General features: G+C 39.9%; 2 protein-coding genes across 3 annotated transcripts in view; both read right to left on the reverse strand.

Annotated features, from left to right (window-relative positions):
* The window catches only part of gng12a (guanine nucleotide binding protein (G protein), gamma 12a), a 34,699-nt gene extending 16,636 nt beyond the window's left edge, over positions 1-18,063 (reverse strand). The window contains exon 1 of the mRNA XM_005939345.3: positions 17,719-18,063. The gene's annotated coding sequence lies outside the window, so the exon portion shown is untranslated. The remainder of the gene's footprint in view (positions 1-17,718) is intronic.
* Positions 18,064-19,908: 1,845 nt separating this feature from the next.
* Positions 19,909-24,048, reverse strand: part of wls (Wnt ligand secretion mediator) — a 23,599-nt gene continuing 19,459 nt past the window's right edge. For both annotated transcript variants that reach the window (XM_042227527.1, XM_042227528.1), the window contains 5 exons: positions 23,706-23,769; positions 22,960-23,103; positions 22,730-22,813; positions 21,422-21,590; positions 19,909-20,651 (listed from right to left, as the gene is read on the reverse strand). In XM_042227527.1, the coding sequence (XP_042083461.1) occupies positions 20,542-20,651; positions 21,422-21,590; positions 22,730-22,813; positions 22,960-23,103; positions 23,706-23,769 (571 nt within the window). In that variant the 3' untranslated portion in view covers positions 19,909-20,541. The remainder of the gene's footprint in view (positions 20,652-21,421; positions 21,591-22,729; positions 22,814-22,959; positions 23,104-23,705; positions 23,770-24,048) is intronic.

Below are 24,048 nucleotides of genomic sequence, written 5' to 3' on the forward strand. Positions count from 1 at the left end.
TTATGAAAATTTATAAACTATACCCAGGATACCAGTTTTTGCACAGTTTAAAAAACAAAACCAAACCTGAGCAACACCACCTGAGCATCAGCCTTCCTCCAGCTTACAAAAAGTGTGGGATGACTTTACGTGTCATGAAGAAGTCATGTGGGCTCATGTTTTATCTATTAGCAGTGACTGTACATGATTCAGAACCCAATGATCCCCATTATCTGCTGGTAAGAAGGGACATTACTGCACACGCAGGGACAGGAATGACAGGCATGTGGATAGCAGACAGATATCTCCACATGACCACTCAAGTTAAGTTGCATGAGAAGGCGACACACACACACACACGCATACAGAAAAGAAAACAGAAACAAACTCATAGAAAGTGTCAGCAGAGACAAGAGAAGTGCTGATCCCTGAGTTATTATTGGAAAATGCAGCAGTCACTCTGATAAATGCATACTCCTTATTGTGCTGACGTTAAAAACCTTATTAGACTTGATGCATACCAATATATTTCCTATTCCAAAGTGATTAGGACTATGGGGGCATAAGTACTTATTACAGTAAGCTCTGCATGCATTTACTGTGCCACTGTTTCAAAGTCCAGGTAAATGATTTTATCATCACTTTATGACAGCAGTGGAGGCCTCTGATAGGGTTGAGTGGGAAGAGGCGCAAGGTCAGGAGGACAAATGTTTATGATCAGGAATAATACGCACGTCAGCACACAGCTATGTAAAGTCAAAGACCAAAATTGGACATGAATCTTGCAAGTTAAAGTTCCTTTCTGCTTTCTCTTCTGATTTTCATGCTATTGTTAAAACATACAAAAACTCATATTAGCATATATAGAAAACTTGCAGCGATATAAAGGACACAACTGCTGCATCTGAAAAATAAAGCATTGCAGTAAACCTGCATTCTTTTCAATGGCCAAGAAGTGGTTACAGCTGCGGATTGCAATTACACTTCTGGTCCTATAGAAATTATGCGTATCGGACTTGACCTATACACTATGTTGTGATGAGTTTATGGTCTCATTTCATGTCACACTGAACAAAACATTTATTCAGCTTGGTCAGTTTATTTTTACACGACCATTATCTCTGTTAGGCTCAATGTCTAACGTCTTTGGATTGACAAGTTGCTAGCCAACAGGAGTGCAGTTTTATAGTAAGCCCCACCCTTCACTTGTCTTTTCTCACTTGTCAAAACAAAACAATGGCAATAGTGACTTTTACAGCATATTTTAGACTAGGAAACACTAGAGCCAGCATTTGCCGTAAATGTACCACAAATAACCATGTTGCATCTTGTGATGAGTCTACAAACCCACGCACACACAAAAAGGAACAAGTAACCATTTGAGATTCAGAAACTTGCAAGTGTGAAAAAATGTCATCACTGCATAAAATCCCACAAAAAACACCCAAAAGATAATGAAACACTAATGACATTCAGTAGGCATGTTGTCACTTTAAATTCCCCAAGTGCAACAGCCTCAAATTCCAGTAACGCCACAGAAAAAAAATGGTGGTTTTGCTTTTGAAATGTCTTTCTTGTTCCTCTAATTACTTTTCAGACACTCAGATATAGATTCAACATGATTACAAGACATTTAGGCAGCAGGAACAAAAGTTTAAATTATGACGGTTAAAATCCAGAAAAAGAGGCAGACAGGATCTCAGACAGCCCGTTGACTTATAGTTAGATTGACTTACAATCACCCCCCTACTACACATACACACAAAGGAGCCCGAGTTACTATTAATCAGGGGCCACATGAATGGCTGCTCCTCCCTCCAACCACCGTGACTCTGTTCATCTAACAGTTTCAAAGACATGTCGGGTGCAGGAAGAGGCTCACACTGTGGGTCACAGTGAGGCCACTTCCTCTGCAGCCCACCCCAAATCCCCTCAAAAATTATGTTTGCCTCCTCCTCATCCTCCCTTCGTCTCCCTTTACTTCCTCTCTCTTCATGCTCCATCCACTTCTCAGCACTACAAGGTCACTAAGTTCACCTGGCTCATTCATGCGAGTAGTTTTGTTTATTTTTTAAAATGGACTATAGTCATTTAAAGAGACTCCAGTGGTGGACAAAAAAAAAAGAATTAGTCAAGACAATACACAGAAAATTGTGCCATAAGGTCATCGTAGAGCAACACACAGGAAATCAACAGAGCGAGAAGTGCTTCTGCAAATAGAGCTATACACAGTAATGTATGTGTGTGTGTGTTAATCAGATAGACTAACTGCAGTAACAGTTCATGAATGTTTAAATTGCTTATCCTGCAAATGATTTCTCCACTGAGAAAAATAAAATCTCCACATGATCAGATAACAGTGTGGTCTTTTGCAACAAGAAGTGCAGCGAGAGGGAACACTGCCTATTGGGAACAGTTCAAAAAGGTAGCCGCACAAGGAGTCGCTGTACAAGAAGCATTCCTGGGCCAAATGTGAGGCCTTGCTGCAACGCGAAGGAGCGAGTAACTCTATAAATCACAGCCAAACAAAGTCTTGATGTTGGTTTAAAAGAAAGTGAATTTGACAAGAGTGTGAATTAGAGCAGGGCGATATGGCCAAAAATATTTATCACGATATATATTTGAAAATTTGCGATAACGATATAACTGACGATATAATTGATGCGAGACAAAATACAACTCCACAACATTACTAGCGCAAAAAGACAACCTTCCATTTATTTTCACTTAAACAAGAAGCTGGTTTTTATGTACATTAAAGCTTTATAAAAATGTAACAGTGCAAATGCAAATTCCTTGCTGAAAGTTTAACCAAAAGGCATTTCCAGTAGAAATGGGCTGACATATCCTGAGCATAACCATGTATAATATCCACTGAAGTTAAAAAGAGGTGCTTTGCAACATTAAACTGCAGTGTGCAGTACGTATTTTTCGGACCATAAGGTGCACGGGATTATAAGGCACATTAAGCGAAACAAAGCAGTCAGATAAATCAAACTTTATTAAACTCATTCTTCTTGCTTCCTCCACTTCTGTACCATTGATTCATTAATGTTGAATTCTCTGGCAGCTGCTCTATTCCCATGTTGTTGCAGTATATTAATGACTAACCTCGTATTGTGGATGGATTATCTCAGTTGTTCTCCTGACTGAAGTTTGGTCCGTTTACAGCATCCTGCCATGCGATTGCATTTGTCTCTAACCATGAGGAACCTTCACGTTAACTTTTATAAGTGGAAAAGTGTTAGTGTTCGTCCTCCAGCTTCACTGTTTATGTTATGCTAACATAGCTGTGTCGCTAGCGATCACGTAGCACATCATTATATACCAGCTAGCCCAACTTCAGTAACCCTACAAACGTCACTGCTGTTTAGTTTCCTGTCTTCATTTATGTTGGAAGTGATAGCAGAGCTGTACGTTTGATTTTTTTCAGAAATCTCTCAGTCAGAACATGCTATATCATGCTTAGGTAACTAGCGAAACTAGCGAGCTAACTTCCGCTAGCTTCCTGCTAACTTCTAACTCCGTTAAATGTAATAAATTTTGTTTTCATGGATGCCTGGAAGTTAAACTTCATAGTTACACCTGGTAAAGCAGCAATGCTGATCGTTTTATTAAAGATGAAAGAATTTAGACAGTTTTTAACTCTCAGTGATGCTGCAGTGTTCGTTTGACCTGAAGCATACGGAGTTTAGGACCCAGATTACTCCCAGATTTAAGAGCATCTTAGTCCGACAAATACGACAATAACGACGGCCGCTTGCATGTTCTGCAAAAAAATGTGCTTTGTCGTGTATCTGACGGACAAACACCAAACCAGTTCCACATCACTGAAGTTGCACCATTTTTACAAACCAATTCTGGTTCATCTGTTTCACTCAACAATCGGCCATGTGCGTATGAAAACAAAGGCACTGCGCATGCGCGTTTTACTCATATTCTATCGCGATATTTCATTTTCCTATCGTTGCCTAACATTATACCGGTATTACCGTGAACGGTATAATATGGCCCAGCCCTAGTGTGAATGAGACACCTGATCTGAGCGAATGAGAAGACACTGAGAATGTGGACAAGAAGACAGACAGCGACTGTGCATCTCACAGACACCTGCTTCTGCTCCAAACAGAAACTGAGCATAACAGACAAAAAACTGTGGGGCCCGAAGAGTTTTTAAAAGTGAATAAAGGGGTGCGGGTTTTTCTCTCAAACACAGCGAGGACGCTTGTGGATGCAGAGCCCTCTGCTACAGGTGTCGAGGAGGGGTCCCAGCCAGGCCTCTGTGAGGAAGGACACACACTGGCCTTTGTTTGGGATGCCAGCAAACTTCCCCATAGACTCAGAAAGGCCCCCAAAGCAATGAAAGAATCCATCAAAGTGACACTGTTTCTCCAGCCCACTCGCACACGCCCAGACAGCTGAATTTAAAATGCTGATTGGACTGTGAGGATTATGAATGATTCATTTGTCATTGGAGATAGGCTGCATGCTTCTGGTGCATCCTGAACTTTCCTTCAGTTAGTTAAAAATGGCATGCTGCTGACAGAGCACTGAACCCTACCCATATGTACATATTTAGGAGTTGCTATTACACCATTAATGCAATAAAGGTAGTCATAGCCAGCATTCCTTACTGCTGCCAGGCTGGCCTACCCACACGATCCTACAACAGGATATGCCCATATTTGGGCCTCAGTCTTAAGAAATCCTGTGCATGTCAGAGGAAATAATTTGAGGAGTGGTTGTGAAGTATATAAAAAAAAAAAAAAAAAAAGGTATACCTTCCTGTGAGTGGGAGAACTTCAAAGCATTTTATATCCAGTCCAACCAGACAGAAGTTTACATGTTTCTACAGGAAACTCTATACATTTTTTATGTACTTGCCAATCACAAGTGGAACAGCCCAAATGGTCATTATGCTTCCTATCATGGTGACATTAATCCATGGTCATGGGGTTGCATATAAGACTATGCATGAAGAAATCACAAGTCAAAAATATAAAAATAAACTCTGAAATAAGGTATTGCTCCTCTGACCTTTGTTATAAGATTAGAAATCCTTTACTGAGCCATGATCTTAACTGTATTACCAACAAACGGTACATTACAAAGAGATTAAGGCTCGTCTGTCGGCCTTTGCGTTAATGGCGCTCTGCTTGTGTTGGTTACTATAGAGTCCTTCCAGTAAACAGTGCTGATACATAATCACAGTGCACACACGCACGCACCCATGCTATCTGAGCCGTCTAACAAGACAAATAAACGATCCCTGATTCACGTCAGAGGTGCAACATATGCAAAACAGACAATGCATGCTCACCTTGCAGGAAAAATTCCCTCACATACCCTTATGAGAAAAAAAAAGAAAGGAGGAAAGAAATGTAAAGGACAATAGGCAGGCATACACAGTGACATGAGGAGTGTGTGCGAGAAAGCAATCAAGATAAATGGCCTAGTTGTCACACAGAGCTGGACTCATAAAGGTAAAGAGACTAATATAAAATAATTTATTTAAATGTAAAAAGCATAGCTGCTGGAAAAATGATGCTTTGAATTAAAACATATTTTGGCAAATGCTTGCTTTTGCTGGGGTGGCACCAACAGTAGGAGCACCAATGAAAATGACGGGCCTCTCAAGAGAGGCAGAAAAGCAGTCAGAGTGCACCACCTTGTGGCAGGAAGAAAGTACTGACAGCTGAACAACAGACCTCTTTAAGATCCAAAAAGTCTGAAGAGTTGTTTCAGGCCTGTTTCCAATGACTGTGACAGCATTTACTTTTGCTTTGATCTACTTTAAAGTGGTAAAAGCAATCCACAGAGAACCTGTGCTCTCTGTTATTTATCCTCGCCATTACAGAAGGAACTGGCTTCAAATTATGTGAAGTATTCAAAACACACACACTGGGCTCTCAAGCAAAACCCACATAATGCGCTTTAAGGCCAACTCTTCTGTGAGAGAGACACTGTTTATTTGTTCTTAAAGAGGCCTGCTGATTGTTACGATGCTGCCAAACATCATCCGCTCCTGTGACATTACCACTGGGGAGGAAGCAGAGCATCACACAATAAAGCCAGAGAGGAACCCACATGGTGATAGTTTTGTTTTTTAAATACGTATATTTTTGTTTATGACACACATAGCCATCCTGGGAATCAAGCCAATGAATACTTCTGTGTCCTCCCTCATTTACACATTGTTCCTCTACCCTTACAAGAATAATCTGTCTTCTCTCCATTCTCTTCTATTCACTGACAATAACATACAGACATGTTTTTTTAAAGAAGAAAAGAAGAAAAAGCCTGAAGTAAGCGAGGCAAACAAAGTATTTACTTAATTTGTTAAATAAGTATTTATTAAATTAGTATTTGTCAGACAAGTTATTGTGAGAGTAGACCGAGGAGAATCCACCTTTGGTAACAGTATAACACACAGATTAGTTATGTGAAAACATCATTAATAAATGTGGGCAAAACAGAAACTACCTTGTTTTTATAACTATGTTATGAATACTATGTTGTTTACAGTAAGTCGGGGTTTCTAAATTAGCTAAAACTCTCTATCTATCTAATCTATCCTACATTAGTTGACGTTTTAGAGAAAAAATTTAAATAGGAACGAACTTTTAAAGACACGGCAGTGACCTTGCATTATCAGAACAGTTTGCACTTTTGCTTGTTAATGTTTGAGGTAAACTGTTTTTAAATCTGCACCACTGAGCTGTGTCTCTTCATCTTCTTAATGTCAATTCTTTATCAATTACAAGCCTCGCTGCTGAAGCATCCAGTGCCCATGTGTGTGCACTGTAACATCAGGACATGAAAAACACTGCACATTTACACGTTTTTCCTGGAACCTGTACCGTTTCCAATAGACAGTTTGGCAGAATATAACATTAGAAGATGATGTCAGATTATAGTAAAATATATTACTATTACTAGTATTACTATAGTTGTGTTTTTAGGGCTGCTAAGATTACATTTAGGGGTCCTTAAGCATCCATAAAAAGACTCTAAGCTCGACCGTGATGTCTGCAAATCAAGTGAGACCCAAACTGCAAACTTTTTAATAGTAATTTTCATATTGTAAATGAGTTATAGATAGAGTTAAAAACTAATAATTATTGATTGAATAAATCTACTAAAATAATCAATAGATCCATGAACTGTTGCAATTGTTTGACTCACTAATGTCCAAGAACACAACTCGACTGGACTGTCAGGCAGAACACTGACTGTATTATAGATACACTCACTGGACACTTCATTAGGTACAGCTTGCTAAGGGTTAGAAGGGTTGGACTTTAATTTCAGAACTGCCTTAATTCTTTGTGGCACAGATCCAACAAGGTATGGAAACATTCCTTAGTTTGGTCCATGATGGGTTATGGTGATGACATGATGATGACCTCACACAGTTGGTGCAGATTTGTTGACTACACATCCATGATGTGAATTACCACCACATCCCAAAGGTGCTCTAATAGATTGAAATCTGGTGAGTGTGGAGGTCATTTGACTACAGTGACCTCATTGTCGTGTTCAAGAAACCAGTTTGAGAGAATTTGAACTTTGTGATATGGCACAATGTCTATACTGTGGGCATGAAGTATTGGACATAGCCAGCAATACTCAGGTAGGCTGTGGCAGGGGTTAAAGGGTCCAACGTGTGCCAAGAAAATATCCCCAACACCATTAAACCTCCACCGAACTATTGATACGAGGCAGGATGGACTGCTTTCATGTTTCTTACATCTAACTGTGACCCTACTATCTGAATGTTGCAGCAGAAATTAAGTCATCACATATGATAACATGTACAGTTTGGTTAAGCTTGTTTAAATTGTAGTCTTAGTTTCTAAGTTGACAGGAGTGGTAGCTGGTGTGGTGTTCTGCTGTTGTAGCCCATCAGCTTCAAGGTTCCATGTGATTTGTGCTCAGAGTCAGTTATGCTTTCCTATCAACTCAAAGCAGTCTGCTCATTCTCCTGTGGCATCAACAAGGCATTTCCACCCAGGAAACTGCTGCTCACTGGATATTTTAGGACCCTGTAAACCCTAGAGATGGATATGTGGGAAAATCCCATCAGCTCAGCAGTTTCTGAAATACTCAGGCCAGCCTGTCTGACACCAACAACCATGCTACATTCAAAGTCACTTAAATCACCTTTTTTCCCTCATTCTGATGCTCAGTTAAACTTCAGCAGGCCGTGTTTACCGTGTCTACATGCCTAAATGTATTATATTGCTGCCACGTGATTGACTAATAACATATGTGTGTTAACGACTAGTTGCAAAGGTATACCCAGTGAAGTGTCTGGTGAATGTACATATGTGTGCATTTAATCTGCACACAGAATCAAAAAATAGTAAAAACAAAATGTCCACTGCATTTATACAAATTTGAAATAGCAAAAATAAATGAATAAATAAGACTAAAATACACAAAACATTATTTACAAGGTCACATAGGAAACTGCTCATTAATAATGGCCCAAATGGATTTAATTGCTTCAGTTTCAATGTCTTGGTTTTAGTATTGAGACACTGTAGCAGTGTAGTACAAAGCCACCATTAATGCCGTCACCTGTGCTTTTCCCACTGTATGAAAAAGGCCTACTGAGAAAGCAATCCTCAAATCTAGGAAGCTAGAAGCATTTAACCCTTATAATTATGCAATTATTGGTTATAAGAAGTTTTGGCAACTCTCTTTTGTAGAGAGGTTCCTCCCAAATACTGCAGAGCGTTGAGCTCCCTAGCCCATCGACTAACCTTTACACTTTGTGGGACAGCTACAAATCTAACCTCACATTAAAGTGAGGTTACAAGGAACTTCAACCTTGGACATAGTTTACACTCCAAACACACCTATCTTATCTGCTTTCCCGCTCCTGTCCAACCAGAGATCGGGATGAACAGCTATGTACTGGCAACAAACTGAGGCCTGCTCACCAACCTCAACACAAAAAGGGCTCATATGTCAATGTGTGCACTTACAGCATCAGTTTTAAGGTATTGCTCAACAGTTAAAGAAAACAAAACTTTAACCTGAAGCTATAAGGAAAAGAAACAGACTCAAGATGGCATTGTTGAGTTGACTTGTTAAATCACTCTCACTATAGGCTGGTTTTGTGCAGACTTTCATACACCAACAAAAATATTCGTTCAAAATCTAGTTTTGGCTTACAGAGGCATGTTATTACAAGCCCGAAGCGCTTTGCAGGTACCATCAGTCACGGCATACCAAGAACTCTCATAAGTCACTGCCTAAAATCTCCTTTTTAGAACAAAAGTCAGTAAAAAACAACCTAAAGTGGTTTTCACTGTTTTTACCGGAACAAATGCAAAAATTGAGTCAAGCAAAATCTAAATTGTGCAACTCAGTATGCATTTAAATGATAAAGTAAGCTGGTGATTTCAGTCTCTGAGGTTGGAAGTGTTAGGCAATTAATCAAAGAGTCCGAAGCCAGAGGCATAAATCAATAATAACCATTTAGGCCAGGGGTGTCAAACTCAAATACACAGTGGGCCAAAATTCAAAATGGAACAAAGTCGCGGGCTAACATTAATATTTATTGAAAAAAAAAATCTTCCTCCAGATATAAGAATGAATTTTTTCTTATGGACTCAAACAAGTTTAGTTGAAAAACTGAATATGGAACAGCAAAGCTTAATACAAAACAATATATATATTAGCTGTATAATACCAGTAGGCCAGTTCTAATAGTAATTTGGTATGGCTTCGCGGGCCAAATGACACCTATGATTTAGGCAATTTATCAAAAAACAAAAAAGCAAAAAACAAAACACATGCTAATCCAAGTTTCTTGTTTTAATCTAGATGAGTTTTTTATTTTTTAAGTCTATTTTGAAGAGTTTTCATCATTATTTTGGACAGGGCAGTACAGAATGACATCCAGCAAGTGGCCCAGGACAGACTTGAACCTGAGGATCTGCAGTAGTGTGAGTTATATCATTGCTTCTTCTACAATTTTATATGACTGCTGACTCAATGTTTTGCTGCTGAGCTTCTGTGTATTTCTTACACTTGAAAAAAAATACCAAGAAAACCTAAAAGATATTTAAAACAACTTCTGTATATAAAACATTGGCAATACAGGGAGTGCAGAATTATTAGGCAAATGAGTATTTTGTCCACATCATCCTCTTCATGCATGTTGTCTTACTCCAAGCTGTATAGGCTCGAAAGCCTACTACCAATTAAGCATATTAGGTGATGTGCATCTCTGTAATGAGAAGGGGTGTGGTCTAATGACATCAACACCCTATATCAGGTGTGCATAATTATTAGGCAACGTCCTTTCCTTTGGCAAAATGGGTCAAAAGAAGGACTTGACAGGCTCAGAAAAGTCAAAAATAGTGAGATATCTTGCAGAGGGATGCAGCAGTCTCAAAATTGCAAAGCTTCTGAAGCGTGATCATCGAACAATCAAGCGTTTCATTCAAAATAGTCAACAGGGTCGCAAGAAGCGTGTGGAAAAACCAAGGCGCAAAATAACTGCCCATGAACTGAGAAAAGTCAAGCGTGCAGCTGCCAAGATGCCACTTGCCACCAGTTTGGCCATATTTCAGAGCTGCAACATCACTGGAGTGCCCAAAAGCACAAGGTGTGCAATACTCAGAGACATGGCCAAGGTAAGAAAGGCTGAAAGACGACCACCACTGAACAAGACACACAAGCTGAAACGCCAAGACTGGGCCAAGAAATATCTCAAGACTGTTTTTCTAAGGGGCAGCACGGTGGCACGGTGGTTAGCACTGTTGCCGCACAGCAAGAAGGTCCTGAGTTCAATTCCAACATCAGGCCGGGGTCTTTCTGTGTGGAGTTTGCATGTTCTCCCCGTGTTTGCGTGGGTTCCCTCCGGGTACTCCGGCTTCCTCCCACCGTCCAAAGACATGCAGCTTGTGGGGATAGGTTAATTGGATAATCCAAATTGTCACTAGGTGTGAATGTGCGAGTGAATGTGAGTGTGAATGGTTGTCTGTCCCTGTGTGTTGGCCCTGCGACAGACTGGCGACCTGTCCAGGGTGTACCCCGCCTCTCGCCCTATGACAGCTGGGATAGGCTCCAGCGCCCCCCGCGACCCTGAAAAGGATAAGCGGAAGCGAATGGATGGATGGATGGATGGATGGATGATTTTTCTAAGGTTTTATGGACTGATGAAATGAGAGTGAGTCTTGATGGGCCAGATGGATGGGCCCGTGGCTGGATTGGTAAAGGGCAGAGAGCTCCAGTCCGACTCAGACGCCAGCAAGGTGGAGGTGGAGTACTGGTTTGGGCTGGTATCATCAAAGATGAGCTTGTGGGGCCTTTTCGGGTTGAGGATGGAGTCAAGCTCAACTCCCAGTCCTACTGCCAGTTTCTGGAAGACACCTTCTTCAAGCAGTGGTACAGGAAGAAGTCTGCATCCTTCAAGAAAAACATGATTTTCATGCAGGACAATGCTCCATCACACGCGTCCAAGTACTCCACAGCGTGGCTGGCAAGAAAGGGTATAAAAGAAGAAAAACTAATGACATGGCCACCTTGTTCACCTGATCTGAACCCCATTGAGAACCTGTGGTCCATCATCAAATGTGAGATTTACAAGGAGGGAAAACAGTACACCTCTCTGAACAGTGTCTGGGAGGCTGTGGTTGCTGCTGCACGCAATGTTGATGGTGAACAGATCAAAACACTGACAGAATCCATGGATGGCAGGCTTTTGAGTGTCCTTGCAAAGAAAGGTGGCTATATTGGTCGCTGATTTGTTTTTGTTTTGTTTTTGAATGTCAGAAATGTATATTTGTGAATGTGGAGATGTTATATTGGTTTCACTGGTAAAAATAAATAATTGAAATGGGTATATATTTGTTTTTTGTTAAGTTGCCTAATAATTATGCACAGTAATAGTCACCTGCACACACAGATATCCCCCTAAAATAGCTAAAACTAAAAACAAACTAAAAACTACTTCCAAAAACATTCAGCTTTGATATTAATGAGTTTTTTGGGTTCATTGAGAACATGGTTGTTGTTCAATAATAAAATTATTCCTCAAAAATACAACTTGCCTAATAATTCTGCACTCCCTGTAAGTCTGGGCAAGGGATGTCAATCTATTATTAGATCCATGAACAGTTGAAAATCTACATAAATTCTGATACTTCTATACACTGGAACAGAGAAAAATTTAAATATGTCGCTAAATAGAAACAGATCGACTTCATTCAGTATTATTGATGTCGAAGTAAGCATTTCTGCTTCATGTCTGATTGCACACCCTGTTTTTTGTTTGAGTCAATATTGTCTACACTGCTAAATAAGGCTTATTTTAAAGAAAATATGAGCTGTGTCACTGAGCAGAAAGCTGCAGAGGTAAAGAAATCCGTGGCTTTTCCTCTCACATGGATGTTAGATGCTCCGTGTTTGGCACTAGTTTTACCTTTGTGTCTGTCGCCTGTGTCCTCCACTCAGACTGACAAACACAATAATAGGATCTCTACAGCTTGAACCCAGCTTCAGGGACCAGTGTATCCTTGAAACAACAAGCAGACAGAGTCAGCAAAGGCTGAGACACGGCGGTGAATCAGAATCAGAAAGCCTTGACACATTTACTGAAACGGGGGGAAATTAGGTCTGCGCGCTACCTTTCTTACCTATCTGAGATGGTTGCTATGACAACACTTCCTGCTTAGCAAATGTGTACATGTCAGGCTGATGTCAACCTGATTAGTACATGAGCACACAGAGCGCCTCACTTCCTGAAGGCAGCAGTGAATAAACCACTTTCATCTACAACCACCTTTGAAACACACGAAACAAAAAAAATTATTAATTAATAAAACAGCATCTTAGAAAACGCTTCGGCTATAAAGCACGTGTTTCACCAAGTTGGCCCATTTTTAGCCAATAAGAAAGGACTGAGTTATGCCTGGGATTTCATAAAAGCAAGTGACTGTGCTGCCAAACCAACACATGGGTGTGACTGTATATCCGCAGTGTCACCACCACTCCTCTGAGTACATCTGCTGCTGGGTAGGGTGAATTTCAAGCAAACCAAACACTGTAGGCTCAGCCTTGTGACTACCAACTTACACAATGCAGTGCATACACAGACACACACCGCAAACATCAAGCTGGAGCAGCCTTTGAGGCCCAGAGTGTATCTTTGCATACTGTATAGCTGAAGTGGAAGAAAATCATCACTGAAAAGACAACGTTGTGGAGTTCTTAGTGAAACAAAAGAGAGGAAAAACTGCATAAAACCCTAACATGAGTGACATTTTTCAGTCTTGTAAAAATAGAATAAATATATTTCTTCATATACATGGCGCATGACAACCCAGGAAACTGTTTTATTTATATATAGATATAAATATATATGCTAACCTTTGTCATCCTCATAACAAATCTTGGCAGCCATCAAAGATCTTGGCCTTTTACCAAAGGAAAATCACCTGGACTGTGATAAGAACCATCAACCATTATGTTTTTAAGTACAGCTTAAATTACTTAAACAAAGGCTCTTTGTCTTCACTATATGCTGGCCAGTCATGCTTACATGTACATGTATAGGGACCCAGTAAATAGATATGACACCAGGCTCATAAAAAAAAACAAAATAACAATAAAGAATAGTCTTCATGTACACAAAAAAGGAAGAGAGAGAAGATTCATGTCCAGGAATGTGAATCAAAAGAGTTGTATAGACTCCTGTGAGACTGTTTAGACTTTTTTTTTTTTAAGTTCTGGATTTTGACCTTCAGCGTAAGAGCAGAGATAAGAGACTGCCAAATAAGAGTGGACAGTACACATAAAACTATCTGTACATTTTATAGAAGATCCATCAGGAATGTATTAATGAAATCTGCCATTTCACAATATTGACAGCACACAGAGTCTTTCTGTTTAAGCTGATATCAAACACCTCATCACCTTGTTTATTTGATTTCTTCAGTATAAATGTTGCCAGTTTTACACCATTTTACCAAGACATTTAATAAAGTCCTTTAATCTAAGGACTGTTTTGAGTTATTTATTAATAAAATGCTGAGGCTTTGCAGAGTAAACTATGCAACATTTTCGGTGTCTGACGGTGATCTCAGGACCAGCTAATGTTTGGTTTTTTTTCAACACTTTCAACACTCAACAATGATTACTTCCATGAAGACACGAAAGCAACTATCTGGCAATTGCTGACTAATGATTTCAAAGTTTGTTATAGATTGTGAATAATCAGTAATCAGATGATGATTACTATTTGTCAGTGATCAGAGAAAGAAAATTAGGACTTAAGTAGGAGTGAATTACTCATTTATACCACTGATGAAGGTTGCTTACTTCTTTAAAATGTCACATGGCGAGAAATGCATTTTTACTTCTCAGAAATGATGGTCTGAATAACTCTTAATATTCATTTTAGCCAACAAAAAAAGCCTTTAAAAAAGTGTGAAGAATCAGAAACAGCAAATTCCTCATACAGTACTGATCCAAAGTCTTTATCCACCCCTCATTTCTTTATATTTTGGTAGGAAAATTAGAAATAACTGTGTGATGTTTTTGAAGCAGCTGCAAACATCTATAAAAATACAGTATACAAGGCAAAAACAGAGCTTCTACAATTCTAACAAGCTTGAAAGTCAGGTATTTGGTATGACCATTCTCTAACACAGGCTAAACTCTCTGAGGGAGCTTCCCTTTCATTTTAATTCAAATCAATTTTATTTATATAGTGACAAATCATAACAGCTGTTTCCTCAAGCTCCTTTATACTGTAACCAAAAGACCGTACAAAACACCAACAATCAGACGACCCCCTACGAGCAAGCACTTGGCAACAGGGTGAAGGAAAACCTCCTTTTTAACAGGAAGAAACCTCTGGCAAAACCAGGCTCAGTGGGGCAGCCATCTGCAGCAACCAGTTGGTGTTGAGAGGACTAGCTTTCCAGGCTTCTTCAGGGACATCCTCATCTTCAATTTAAACACTTAACAGCTGGTATGGCATGGTTGATCAAAAATCTGACCGGCTACTTTCAGTACTGGCTGAAATGCAGCCCCAAATGATGACAATCCTGCCCCCCAGCTATAGATACTCTCCTGACCTCCTCTGTACTCACTGAAAATTATTTAAACCAAATATTTAAAATTTAGATTTATCAATCCATAAGACCTGTTGCCAACGATTTTAAGTCCATTTCTTGTGTAATTTTGCATATGTTGGCCTTTTGTTTCTGTTTACCTTCATTAAGAATAGCCTCTTAACAGCTACCCTTCCAATGAAACCATTTCTGGCTTCAGGGAACAGTAGATAGATCAGCTGAATGACCACATGTATATCTCAGGCCCTGTATCAGGTCTTTCCTGAATTTTTTCCCCCTATTCCTAAGGACATGACTTTCAGATAATGTTTATCTGCTAAAGATAGGTTTTTTTTCTTTATTTTCAGATCTGCAACTTCTTTTTTGTCTCCAACTTGTCCAGATTCCTCACATTTTTAAGGGACATGCTGCACAATATGTTGATAAATCCCATGTTTTTGAATAATATTTCTTTGGGAATTATTATATTGGTGGAAAAAATATTTTATACCTGTCAAACTGTGTTATCCATGTCATTTTTCGAGGATTCAACTAAAGTCGGAGAAGAAGAAATGGAAGCATGTGTTTTTGTCACAGGCTGCTAGTAACAAAGTACTTAGAAATACTTTTTAAAATTGGTTCTTTGCTATCACTGGTTTATCTCTTGAGTTAGATACATTTTTTATTGACCCATAGGTCTGTGTTAAGTGAATCATTCAAAGATCACTTTGTGTTGACTGTACTATCAAACAAATAAGATTCCTCTGAAAATGGTCATATACGGGGACTGGACTGGAAATGAGTGCGATAGCAGCTAATGACCAAAGAACAACTTTGAATGGCTTTCACAGAGCCTGGAGAAATATTGCTCAAGTCCATTTTAAAATTTTACGAGAACATCTGGCTCCCAGGAAGCAAAGTATAAAGAAATGAGGGGTGACTCAAGACTTTTTCTGAGCATTGAATCTGTGCCTGCTAAAGTGATTAACTTTCTCTGACTAATTATTCCAGCGCTGAAAGAAATATCAGTATGTCCATGAGGTTGTTGTCACGTTACTTAAAGGACTCAGGAATTGAGAGGAGAAAGGGTGTGAATGTAATAACATGTACTTTAGCACAAATACTTTTAGAAACATATAATTTACTCAGTAGCCTGTAAGTCATGCCGGTTTCTGCGTGTGAGTAACATGTTGAGAAAAATATGTGAATCTCAGCCCACTAAGGAAGTAGTGAGATCACTGAAAAGACACGAAAGCAGGCACACACAGGCACGTACACACATACCGCCTCCTACTTCAACAAAACTCTCCACTGCGGGGAATCACAGAGAGCTCTATGAGGAAACAGATCCTGGTCTTAGACGGTGGTCACCGCTGCATTTTCCTCCTGCTTGTCAAAAACTCGCTGCCAATCGAGTCAAGCAGCATTCTGTGTCGGAGGAGGAGATGCACACCATTCACAGATAAAGGATTACAGCATTGGTGACAGCTGCATGTGCGGCCACATCCCACAACTTGGCTCAGATGGGGAAGGAGGAAGGAAACAAAACAAAAGTGATCCTCCATTCAGTCTTGCAGCTTACAAGGAGTTCCCCTCCCCGTTCCTCTCTCATCCAACCACTGCGTTAAGCAGGACATGGTTCCCATCTCGATCACATAGCCCCCTTCCTCTGTTACTAATCAATTTACATGCATCACACGTCATACTAAATCCTGCCAGCTATCCAGCTAACCTACTCACACAACTACAAATGCAGCGGGAGCTGAAAATAAGTTGTTGTTTTTTTTTAAAAAAAAAGAGTCTGTTCCATGTAATAGCATAATAGCAGCCTTATGACTGGACCCAGCACTGTAGGGCTGTCAGTTCCTTCATTAATGAAACAGTAAACTTAAAAGCTTCTATAATGGGAACAAAGCAGTGGCACAGATTCGGTCACTTCATCTCTTCTGACTTCTGAGGCAGTTCACTCCTTCAAAATAAAACTTCATGGCATGTCAGGAACGTGAAGACAGGAAATGTATGCTCCTGGGCTTCCACTGTGTGCGGTGTGATCCACTCATGTCGAGAGGAAGCTTTGATGGCAGTGAATGGGGTACTAATGAGTTGGGCTTATCAATGGCTGGTCTGTATTCTGTCCTCCTAATGGCCTGAACTGTTGATGCCCCATGTAAACATCTCAGCCACTTCCCAGGCTCAGAACTGGTTCGTGGTGGGCTTACACTAGTAATGTCCCTACCCATTATACATCTGATTTGCCATGAAGGAAGTGGCTTGGTTTTATTTTCTCTTCTGGAATAATCTATCTGCTTTTCAAAATAAGTCACTATGTGGCAAACACAGTAGGTGGGGCCTTCGGGGAATAATCAGGGCAGAAGGCAGCAGTGTGTTGAACAAACCTTCTGTTAAAAGCTTTTCACCTGTTGAATACCAAACGAATCACACATTTTTTTGTAGACACACAACTGCAGAAATAACATTTGTGTGTCTAAACTGTCTGTGGTGCCACCTAAGTGTTGCACAGGCGGAGGGAGACTGTGAAAGCTGGCAGCTGACAGTAAATATGTCTCATAGTAGAACAGATTGAGACCAACTGTTGCTTCAGCGTAAAGCTCGTTATATCGGCTACTAATGTGACATTTTATCAACATGTTTGCAGTCTTACCTGGCCGGTGTACTGTGCAGTCAGGTATAGCCGTGTCTCCTTCCACTGAAGCCAAACTGTCTCCGTCAACAGACTGGGAGGAGACCTTTCCCTCAGCTCTGTCTCTCACGGCGCAATGTCAGAACTACACTAACGTGTTTACACCACAGACTGTGGAAAACAAGCTCAGCGGAGACCTCGCCGTCGACTTCCAAGCTCAGCTTTCACTTTCTGCGGACGTTTAGAGCTAATTTCTTTTAATTGTGGTTTACTTTTTCTTCTTCGCCAGCTTCCCCCTTTTCTTTCCTTTTCCTCCACTTGGACGCTTTGCGTCGAGAACAGCCGAATTTTGTCGGGAGAGAGGCGGACCAACCGAAACGCAGGACGACCGCCAGCTTCAAGCTACCCACCGCTCAGACGCGACTTCCGTAAAATTTCACAATAAAATGAAAGTCGAGCAGTCTAAGCTACTGCATTAATACATCGAATTTAATCTAAAAAGGTAAGTGTAAAGTTGGCCTTTTAAATGTAAATTTGCTGTTATTTCTGCATCGGTTGCCACAGATAACGAGAAATGCATTTCTAATAAACACTCTCTTAATTAGAAAAAATTAATAAAATTAAAGCACACGGGAAATGGTTTATATTTTAGTCAGTGAGGTCCTGGTGTAAATATTCATTGAGAATTGGAAGTCTAAAGTCACGGGCCACTTTATTAGGTACATGCTAGTGCTTTGGTGGATTCCCTTTTCCTGTGTGAATTGCAGCCTTCGTTTTCTGTCTTTAGCTGACAGGAATGATATCTGGTGGTCGTCTACTGCTGTTTGCTTTAAAATTCAGTGCGCGGTGCCTTTAGAGATATTCTTCTAGTATGAATGAGCCTGAAGCAGTCTAGGCATTGTCCTCTGACATTAACCAGACAATTTTAATCCAGATTTCTGGATATTTTCAAACCTTTCTCTGTAAACCCCCAGACATGGTTGTGTGGAAAAATCCTAGTAGATCAGCAGTTCCCAAACTACTTAGAGCAGCCTGACACCCAACAACCACAAAGTCACTTAAATCTTTTTCTTCCCTATTCTGTTGTCCGGTTTGTATTTCAGAATGTTGCCTTGACTCTGTTTACCTGCCTAATGCATTCGGTGTGATGACATGGGAATGGCTGGTTAGATATAAGCAGCTTTTCCACAATAACGCAGCTGGTTAGTATATATGAGAGAATCAACTCAAAAGTTCTGTCTGTATTGTATTACCTACTCGGAACGTGTTTAATCATGCTACATGCATGCTAAAAAAAACAAAACAAAAAAAACCCGAAACAAAACAAAAAGACCAAAAAATACTCAGCATATTATTTAAAAACACTAAATTAAACATCAACAGTAACAAAAACTAATGTAAAAAATAAGGATTAGAAAGAAAAACAAAACAAAGCATTGGTAACAAACTACACAGAAAAAAACCCCAAAAACTACTGAAAAACACTATTCACCGCATTTTGAGCAGTTTTTATTTTTATTAAATATTCTGTTGCCCCTTAAACAGTTATACTTTGTTTTACATCAACTATAACCCGGAAAGCAAATTTCTAATCAAGATATACTCAGTAGTAGCAACACAGAAAGCTGCATTCAGAGTACCAACGTCCCCTCTGGGACCAACATGCAGATATGCAAGAAAATTCTCAATGAAACACAGTAAAGATTTTCCCTTATTCTTAATGTTTAGAATAAACACTGAATCTGTTTCCTGTTACACCAAAAGTCTCCAGCTAACTTGACAAAAGTGAAAGCAGCACTGTCATTCTGCTGTTAGCCTTGCTGAGGCGCACCCTTTCCTTTCTGTGTGCAGCAGAGGTGTCCAACGGTTTATGCATTAAAACCCTTTACAAAAACACATTTTTAGTTCTTTGGTTGGTCTGAATTAAAAGAAAAAGTCTTAACAATACACACATTAAGTAAAAGTTTTTATTTAAATCAGCATAAAAAGCAAATAAAAGAGACTAAACTTAAAAAAAAAAAAAAAAGTGTAATAGGCTACAATCAACTTCAAAAATATTGATAGAGCTGGATGCATATATTTTGTGAAGTTGAAAATAAGCACTTTATGAAAAATAGATATCTACATTGTAACCAAATAAACATACAGTATGCATTTCCCAATGTGGCTATGGTCTGTACATTTCCCCAGTGAGATAGATATATATATATATTTTTTTTTTCATTTATCTTTATTTTTTTTAAAAGGACTTGAATGACTAATTGTGACAGCAGTACTCCATATGATCTACTTTCTATGACACATACGTTTGTGACAGGTTCTGAACGCCTTGAATGAGAAAACGCCCCCTAATAAAGCAGAAAATCAAACCACGTGTCTAAAACATCTTACAGTCGGTCTTCGTCAGCTCAGGTTTTTAAAACAAATGGCACAGGAGTGCGACAGGCTCACGCCACAAAGAACTGCTTTTGTCTCCCTGTAAAGCAGCTTTTTCAGTACCAGACTTTGTGTGAAAGGTATTGTGCAACATTAACAAATACCACATAGTTTACAATAAAGTATGAAATGTGAGAAGAAATTCCACCGTGAAATGAACAGGACTGATAGGAGTGCTGATATTCAGCCTTTACAAATACAAAAAGACACTTTGGGAACATACTGGCTTTTAAACAACCTCGTGGTTTGATGCCAGAGAGCAATTTCGGGGTGATGGTAATTGCATGCAAGGTGGATTGTCGATCCCATTTTAGAGCCACTTCAGACATAAAGAGGAAGCCTGTTTGATTACATATACATCAGTGGTGGAGCAGAGAGTAGATGGGAGTCTGCGTAACAGTGTTAAATCTATTCCTGGGCTTCTTTGCCAGTCATCTTGTAGACCACAGTGGGACCATCGAGATGCGTGATAGTTGTGGTCAGATGGAGGTCTTCGCCGCTGTTCGCTCCGCCATCACCTGCACATAAAACATCATCATCACATTTTTCAGGACATCTTTAGTCCTTTTTGGGCTTTTTCCAACTTTACATTACTGCAGGCAGGAGTCTGTTGCATATCAAGCTGCTTTAGCAGCTTGATATGAATTTCATTTACATAAACACTCTCAGCTTGCGCAAAGCAGAAGTGAAACTAGAGAGCTGAAAAACTAAATCAAAACATGGAGAGTGAAGCTTGGAGAGAGCTGCTCCTCCCACGAGACCCCTTGACGCACTTCAGGGAAAGCTTCCAAACTTCAAACCCTCTTTTTCTCTCTCTCATGCCACTGACGTCAGGAGATGGATGGATGGTTTTCATTACTTCCTTGCTCTTCGCCCCACCCCCTCTCTTCACTGTTCCCTTCTTTTCCGCCTGGAAGGAAGCCTGGTGTCCATTAGAATCTCACTCTCAGGCCAAAGAGACCCTTCTTTCCCCTGGGAATCAAGCCTTTCTCACTCACTCCAAAAAACAAACTTTGGATGAATAGGCAGCTTTACAAGAGGAGACAGATACTTGCTCTCTATTAGACTGAAGTAAGAGCTACTGGGGGCATTAATAAAATTCAGCTTTAATACAATGAAGAGAAAGGGGTTACGTCTAGGAGCAAGCAATAAAACTAGCCTTATCAATAATTTATTGCCATGATTTTATAATTTTTAGAGACCTAAATAAATAAATAAATAAATAAATAAATAAATAAATAAATAAAAAAGCGGGTTAATTATAAGGCAAGTAGAAAGGTGTACTTACCAGTGATGCACTGACCACTTGACTGCTCATCTCCATAGTGTTTGTGAGACGGTGCATAGAGAAACATGATGGCGAACACGTACAGATTCCACATACCGTAGATGCCAGTGAAGAAGGCGCTGTTCACCTGCACCGTGTGTTCTCCCCAGTGCCAGTGACCTTCATTCACCTGGACCAAAACCAAGAGAGACCATTTTTAATGATTTTGTCCTTTCAATGTCGTAACTGGCCCTTACTCTGAGACTAGGGATGGGTATCGTTTAGGTTTTATCCGATACCGGTGCCAAATCGGTACTTTTGAAACGGTGCCGGTGCTTAAACGGTGCTCGAACCGGTGCTTAAAGAATGGAGAACACAAACTTTGTCCAAAAACCTCTCATGTTCAGCTGGGTTTTTTTGTAAAAAGATAACAATGTTAGCCTTTTCTGCAGCTATGTGGCATATATGGCATCACTCTTGGCTGGAAGCAGTGCTTAAACAATGGAAAAAACACAAACTTAAAACCTCTCATGTTTAACTGTTTTCCACTTTTTCTTTGGTCATTTTAGCCTTTTTGGCCAGGGTGAAGGGAGTATCTGCCATCAAACAAGAAGACAGCCGCATGTAGCTATGATGATGTTTGCTAGTTCACCTTACATGCATTAATGTAATAACGTGGTTAGCCTACTCAACGTAAATTACACACGAACAACATGAAGCTACTCATGCAGAGAAGAACGGCTGCTGCTGCATCATCATCCGTCATCATTTCTGCTACACTGGCAGGGCTAGGGGCCAGGACTCTATTCTTCGGGTTTTTGGGGGATGTTGCTCCGGGTCCGATAACTGGCAACCCACCCGACGTGCACGGTGTGAGGTCTCGCAGCAAGCTATCAAATACGGCGCATTTCTCGGCTTTTAAAAAAAACGCTATGCGTCGCCAGCTGTTTAATCGGATTCTTGGTGTTACCTCCTTTGACAGTATCACCTTAAAGCACTTGTTGCAGGCTGCTGAGTTTGCATCTTTTGCTGTGAAGTACAGCCAGACTTTTGACCGCTTCGCCTTGGACATTTTTAATCTGTAGCTCTGCTCTAACAGAACGTACGTACCTGGCCCCGCCTACTATCCTCGGAAACGTAAAATGATTGGCTAGAAGTGTATCACAGCTCAGGAAAAAAAAGCACCGAAATAAAGCACCGAAATGTGCGCTGCTTTTCGGTCTGGTTACTACCGTTTATGTCAGAACCGGTGCCATCATGGCACCGGACACCGGTACCCATCCCTATCTGAGACACAACAGATTCCGTAACTTTATGAATGAGACTCACCTGACTTATGATGAAGAAGATCACTGTCAGTGCAGCACAGGCCAGAGTGACCAGCATGAGGAATTTGAACCTAAAAATCAGACCCTAAAATGATGACAGTGGGATTACTTAGTAAGAAAACATTAAGCGTCACAACACTGTTAGGAGTGCATTAATGTGTGTGTAAGATAATAAACAACCTAGATCTAAACACACTGGCATGACAAACTAACTAAACCGCAGACACACACCTCATAGTGAAGCTGTCTGGCCTTAGACATGGCAGGGAGGGACATCCTCTTGCCACTAATGTTGCGGAAGACTTGAAAAACCATGAAACAGAGGAAGAGAAAGTAGAGACACGCACAGATCCCTGCCACAATTATGAAAGCCATCTAAGGAAACTTGTCAAGGAAGTAAGTAGTAGTCGTCGTAGTAGTCGTAGTCGTACTACTAATAGTGAAAATAGATGAAAAGGTTCCACAAATTTAAACTTACAAAACACATTTTCACAATAATGTCTGAGGTGAAAAAACTTATAAAGTTATACTCATAAACCCACAACTCTATTCATGCAGTTATGGATCATTGTATAATATATTTTAAAGCAGCTAAGGTGACCAAAAAAATAAAAAAGGTTGTGTGCTGATGAATTTTACATCAATCAGATCGCCAAGCAAACAAAAATGGATATGCACACGTAAACACAAGAACCCTCAGCAATGCACATATGGCATAACTGAATGTTTCATATCATCATATTAGTCAAGAGAATACAGTTGCCAGTTTGTGCAGAAGCCAAGTGCAGTTTGGAAGCTGGCATAGTATCAATGAAGAAATTAATCTGTTCCAACAAATGAAGCAGAAGATCAACCATAAAAATGTTTATTCATGCTAAACTCAGAAGTCATGCTTTGGTAATTTACTCTGCCATAGGGTCTCCACTGTCATCATTTCTCCCTAATGAATGTTCAACATCTGGTCATAAAAAGGATACAGCCAGCTCTGTTCCTATGTCCGAAGCCCAGATGCTATAGAAGGGATTTTTCAGCTGGACACCTCTAAGGAGGAGAAAAATAAATAAATAAAAAAAATAAATATCAAGTATGACAGAAATCTTTTTTTATATACAGACACACTTCAAAGGAGTAATATAATAACACACAACCCATGGAAAAGAAAAATACTGGTACAATGCAGTACATTTAACTAATTTTGAACAATTAGCCATAGCAGTTGCAAATAAGGAGTGACTATTGTGGTTTGAAAAAAGAAATTACAGGGAGTGCAGAATTATTAGGCAAATGAGTATTTTGTCCACATCATCCTCTTCATGCATG

The sequence above is a fragment of the Haplochromis burtoni genome, unplaced genomic scaffold (genome assembly GCF_018398535.1).
Source record: "Haplochromis burtoni strain Fernald_Lab_line unplaced genomic scaffold, NCSU_Asbu1 Contig_266, whole genome shotgun sequence".
Taxonomy (NCBI): Eukaryota; Metazoa; Chordata; class Actinopteri; order Cichliformes; family Cichlidae; genus Haplochromis; species Haplochromis burtoni.